This window comes from Echinops telfairi, unplaced genomic scaffold, assembly GCF_000313985.2.
Source record: "Echinops telfairi isolate 266 unplaced genomic scaffold, ASM31398v2 ScPeMD7_2;HRSCAF=8, whole genome shotgun sequence".
Classification (NCBI taxonomy): Eukaryota; Metazoa; Chordata; class Mammalia; order Afrosoricida; family Tenrecidae; genus Echinops; species Echinops telfairi.
In genome coordinates, this window is record NW_022103898.1 from 4,163,094 (window position 1) to 4,168,702 (window position 5,609).

The window sequence follows — 5,609 nt, forward strand, 5'->3', positions numbered from 1 at the left end:
GTTGAGTTGAGCTGGGCTGGGCTGTTGTATTTGCTCAGGTTCTCATTTCATTGCATGTAGCTCCCCAGGGCTGATGGTGTCTCATTGACTTGTCTGAAACTAGAAGGCATATGGGGGAGGGTCCCTTGGTGAGTGCTCAGGGGCCACAGTGTCATGCTGGAGGGTGTCATTTCGTTTAGAAAGAAGAGCTTTTTAAAATTCATTCTGTCATATAGTCATTGGGGGACATTGCTGGCTTTCTTAGGATGTAGGCAGAGAGGTGGCAGGGATGAGCAGGGCTGGGCAGGCCCAGCTGGCAGAGGGAAGCCTGGCAGTGCTGTGGGGGCTGAGCACACAACCCAAGCCTGGTTGCTGCCAGGCTCCCGGTGCTCACTGGGACTCTTTGCTGGAAGAAGAGTCGGAAGGTTTTGTGTCTTTCCTGAAAGAAGGGTCTTCAGTGGGGCTATGGCTTGCTCTCCTCTCTCCTGTGGACCCCTGGTGGCACTGTGGGTTAAGTGCTGGGCTGCTAACCAAATGGTCAGCTGTTTAAACTTGACATGAAGCCTAAGACAATGAGCTTTTGTCTGAAGCCGAGCTACTCTGCCCTCCAAGCTCCCCAGCCCCCACCCAGCAGACAGTGCCCAGCCCAGATGCCCACAGTGCCCTGTGAAGCCTGCCTGCAAGCTCCAGGAGTTGTGATTTTCTTTTCCGAATCTTCAAACCAAACCCTTCTGTCAAGCCTGGTGACGGCCTGGTGTCCCCAAACTGAGGTTTAATGTTGGCCTCCAGACTTTTGGATCGCTGTCCAGCAATCTGTGACTGTCCATTTGGATCACTGTCCAGCAATTTTAGATCTGTCGTCCATTGCCATCGTAGACCCATGGCGAGCTCGAGCGCAGTGGTGTGGGACATTGCCCGGTCTGTGCCATCCTCCCAGCCATTGGTGTGGGCCGGTTCACTGTTGGCGCCCCTGTGTTTTCTTAGGGTTTTTAGGAGGTTCCTGCTCCAAGTCCCACAATGCTCTCGCAGTCAACAGCATTTCCATTTTTGGTAGCAGGTCGCCACACCTTCCTTCCTGATCTGCCTTTGTCTGGAAACACCCCTGAAATGTAACTTACCCACTGTGGCCACGCCTTCTGGTCACGTGAAAGTCTGGTGGCACAGCTCCCAGCATTACAGCCACCACCCACGAGCCACCGCAGTAAGACTGACAGACAGGTGGTGGGTTGTTGACTTCGTACCTGAAATAAAAGGGAGACCGGTTAGCAGGAGGATCCCCATGAAGTTGCACTTAGGGTCCGGGTTGAAACTGGAGGCGGCCAGCTGAGCTTTCACTGTGAGCGTGGGAACCCCTGTCCCATGAGCATGGGGCCAATTTCACAATGTCTGGTTTGCAAGGTAAATAAGCAAAGCTGGCTTTGAACTCCACCTAAGCCGGTAACTCCGTGAATTTACGGCGAGTGAGCTCAGGCCTCTCCAGGGTCCCAAGGTGCTTGCAGCATTTTGACATTGAAGGCGGTCTGCCCCCCAGCTGCTCTTCTGCTCCCCTGAGGGCGTGCCATCTTGGTTTTAAGGAAACCACCTGCCTTCAGTGGCTGCTGCCGAGGGCCCTGTGCAGCCTGCGGCCCTGGGAGCACATTCCTCAGGCGCCTCCTGGCATGCGGCCCTCTCTGTTTGGATAGCGCCACTCAAAGGAAAGCCCACTTTCACTGAGGCCGCTTTTAACTCTTCAGTGGAAGTGATCCTCTACCTTGGCGAGCTTCCACATGCCCCGAGTCTCCGCCCACTGCGTGGGTAGTGCGGGGCTGGGTCCTCAGCTTCAAGTAGTAACTAAGCCATCTAGCGGTCGGGGGGAGGGGGGGTACTGGGGCCTGCCCCCCCATCTCAACCTTCCAGAACATTCCATCAAGGCTTTCACTGGGTAACTTGGGAGTGTGCCGTTCTGAAGTGAGTGGTGATTCTCTTCTTGAGGGGGGGGGGCAGCTTTATTTTGGACAGGAAGTTGGGAGAACAGGTGTTCTCGGAGGTGGTGTGGTTTTACTGTCAACAGTAAGCGTGGGTGTCATGGCGTTGAGAGGGAGGGTCAGAGAGAGAGAGAGAGGAGGGTCTTAGGGGTCTTTGTGACTTTGGTTCTGTTCCTTTACGGTCGCCTAGAGCGAATCCCGGTCCCCGGGGTCTGGGGGTTTGCTGTTGCTGGGCGCCAGCCTGTCGGTTCTAAACCACTGCGGCGTACAACAGAACGACCACTGCCCAGCCGTGCACCGTCCTCACCACTGTGCTCAGGTTTAAGCCCACCCGTCTCACCCAGGGCCTTCCACTCACTTCCGCTTCACCGGGTGTCCTTTCCGGGGTTGAGTGGGGGAGGGGGGCCCGGAGGTTTTTTTTGGAAACAGGCTGAGCCTGTGTTAGGGGCAGGGCTGCTGCCTTGTGGTGTGAATGTTTGCTTTAGCCCTAGCATGAGAGAATGCCACCCAGGGCAAACACAGGAGGGAACGGCGCTTTACAAATGTTGGCAGAGCCCCAGGATTGGGAGGTCCCAGACATGCCCCTGCCTCGACACCCCCACAGCCCCAGTGTCTTGGGCAGGAAAAGGCTGTTGTGTGCTGGGTGTGAGATGTGCCCCCTCCAACTCAGCTAGGTAGGGGGGGATCAGCTCAAAGTGAGGAAATGAGACCTAGAGAGTCCCGTCCCCCTCTCCCCCTCCCCCCTCCCCCACAGGCCTGCCTGCGCCTCTGAGTGGCACGAAGATGGAGCAGAGGCACTGGGGGTGGCTAAGGGTGGAAACCCTAATTGCCCTGGGCAAAGGATCCCCAGGTTAAGGGAGGGACTCTCAGGGCCAGGGGCCTGAGCTGCAGGCAGCCCGAATGGTCACCAAACTGCAGGAGTGCTGGCAACCCGCAATGGGATGAAGGGCGTCTCCCCAAATGCACATCCCCGCCCTGACCCCTTGGAAAGAGGGTCTTGTGGGTGCAGTTCGTTGAAATCGGGAAGAGGTCACTTGGAGGTGGACCCTCCATCCCACAGCAGGTGTCCTTGTGAGAGACAGGCGGCCTCCCCGCTACCCGAGGGGGCCCGGGGCCACGAGCCAAGAGCAGCCTGTGGCAGGAGGTAAGGACTCAGACCTGGGGACAGCGGCTCAGCGCGAGCAGAAAGGTTGGGAGTTCGAGAGGCGCCCTGATGAAAAGGCTGGTGATGAGCTCCCGAGAAGGTGCCTGGGGGTCAGGGCCACTGTCACCGGGATCACAGGAGCAGGAGTCGGCCCGAGGGCCCCCAACAGGAGGGCGCGTGCATGGCGCAGCCCTGGTGACCCTGTGACATCGGACCTGTGGCCTCGGGGACAAAAGAGAGAGAAGCCACTGGTTTGTGGTGCATTGTGCTGGCCCCCCAGGGACACCAAGGGTCAGGCGTGGGATCTCGGGCGGGCAGGTGGCTGGGAGAGCAGCGCTTACCTGGACTGGCCTCCAGGGACCAGGCTCTCCAGTCCCGGGACCAGGTGCTCAGCAGATGAAGGGGAGGTGTGTCAGGAATGGCAGGTGTGGGTGTGGGTTTGAAATGAGGAGGCGAGGAGGCTGGGGACCTGAGACAGGAGAGTTCAGGGGGGGCAGACTCTCTGCCCCTAACCCCAGCACCAGGCAGGGCGGGGCCCAAGCTCCTGCAAGTGGGAGGGTGCGTCCAGGGGGCAGGGGCAGGGTGCACGTGGCCCGTGGGCTGCGGCCTGGTGAGTGAGAAGGGGTCTCTGGGCAGCGAGGGGCTGGGTGTCAGGGTGGTTGTGAGGGTGACCCATGGGTAAGGTGACCGGACGTCCCGCTTTTGGCGGGACAGTCCCGTTTATTAACAATTCGTCCCGCATCCCACGGTGTTTTTAAAAAGTCCCGATTTTTGGAAAGAATGCACGACAAGCTAGGGTATACGGTTTTCAGCTGCAATGTGGTTATTTTGCCAGGATATGAGTTTTATCAATGGTGTCCTGCTTTACCAATGTTAAAATCTGGTCACCTTACATGGGGCACTTGGGGCAGCAGCAGCAGTGATCTGGCAAGCCTGTTCCTTAGGGAGGGGTGGGGTCAGCAGGATCCGGGCCGGGAGGGTTCTTGGGTGGTGGTGGGTGCCCAGGCTGTGTCTCCTGTGACCCCCAGCTCTCCTCTGTCCCCCAGACGGCGTCCACAGCGTCACGGCCCTGTGCACACTGCGCGTCACCATTATCACGGACGACATGCTGACCAACAGCATCACTGTCCGCCTGGAGAACATGTCGCAGGAGCGCTTCCTGTCGCCGCTGCTGGGCCTCTTCGTGGAGGGCGTGGCGGCCGTGCTGGCCACCGCCAAGGACGACGTCTTCGTCTTCAACGTCCAGAACGACACGGACGTGAGCGCCAACATCCTGAACGTGACCTTCTCGGCGCTGCTGCCCGGCGGCGGGCGCGGCCGCTTCTTCCCGTCGGAGGAGCTGCAGGAGCACATTTACCTGAACCGCACGCTGCTCACGGCCATCTCGGCCCAGCGCGTGCTGCCCTTCGACGACAACATCTGCCTGCGCGAGCCCTGCGAGAACTACATGAAGTGCGTGTCCGTGCTGCGCTTCGACTCCTCCGCGCCCTTCCTCAGCTCCACCACCGTGCTCTTCCGCCCCATCCACCCCATCACCGGCCTGCGCTGCCGCTGCCCGCCCGGCTTCACCGGCGACTTCTGCGAGACCGAGATCGACCTCTGCTACTCCAGCCCCTGCGGCCCCCACGGCCGCTGCCGCGCCCGGGAGGGTGGCTACACCTGCGAGTGCCTGGACGACCACACGGGTAGGTGTGGGTGTTTGGGGTGACCCCCTGTGTCCGGGGTTGGGGGCTGACCGTGGCCTCTGCCTGCCTGCTTCCCTCCAGGGAAGGAGCCAAGGTCGGCTCTTGCCCTGGAGGTGCAGGAGCTGCACACTCCTTCCCTGTCAGGTGAGCAGGGAGAGTCAGCTCCGGGGTCTTCATTGAAACCCACCCCCTGGGTGGCAGTGCCAATGCCACCCATGCTCGGTGGCTGCACCGACGGTCACCCTGAGCTCTGTGCCTGGCAACCAGCCCAAGGGAACCCCCAGAAGCCCAGCTCGCCACTCACACCCACAGGTGCCCTCGTTGGCACAAGCGGGTGCTGCAGGGCTGCCCCACAGGGGTGGCACAGAAGAGCATGCCTGTCCTGGCAGTTGGGGGACACAAGTGCACATCGGGGTCTCGACATGTTGCAGGGCGACGTTTGGTTCCTGGGCTGTGGACGGTCCTCACACAGCCCCCGTGGCCCCCCTACCCGACCCCAGGTGCTGCCCTTTTGCCCCGCCTGCTCTCTGTCTAACTCAGGAGTGCCCGGTCTAGGACCCACCCTGACACATCGGAGAAGCCCTTGCTTCCAAGCAGCCCCCGGCCCCAGGGTGAGGGTCCCACTGCAGGTTTGTGGGCTGGGAGAAGAGTCAGGCGGACAGGTCCCCGGGTGCTGCAAAGGATTGGTGGTTTAAGTGTCGCCCCTGGGCACTGCAGGAAGAAAGGCCTGGTGACCTGCTTCCATAGAGATGACCCAAAGCAGGACACTAGATGGCTGCCGGGTGTCGGTTGTGACCCAGAGCAGCCTGGCGGTGTCAGGGGAGCAAGCCCCGGACA

The 5,609-nt window shown here is 60.3% G+C and overlaps 1 protein-coding gene across 1 annotated transcript in view; it reads left to right on the top strand.

Moving 5' to 3' along the window:
• Positions 1-5,609, top strand: part of CELSR1 (cadherin EGF LAG seven-pass G-type receptor 1) — a gene marked incomplete at its 5' end in the record, with an annotated part of 123,796 nt that overhangs the window by 38,319 nt on the left and 79,868 nt on the right. Inside the window, one exon of the mRNA XM_045290688.1 lies at positions 4,134-4,772. Within this exon, the coding sequence (XP_045146623.1) occupies positions 4,134-4,772 (639 nt within the window). The remainder of the gene's footprint in view (positions 1-4,133; positions 4,773-5,609) is intronic.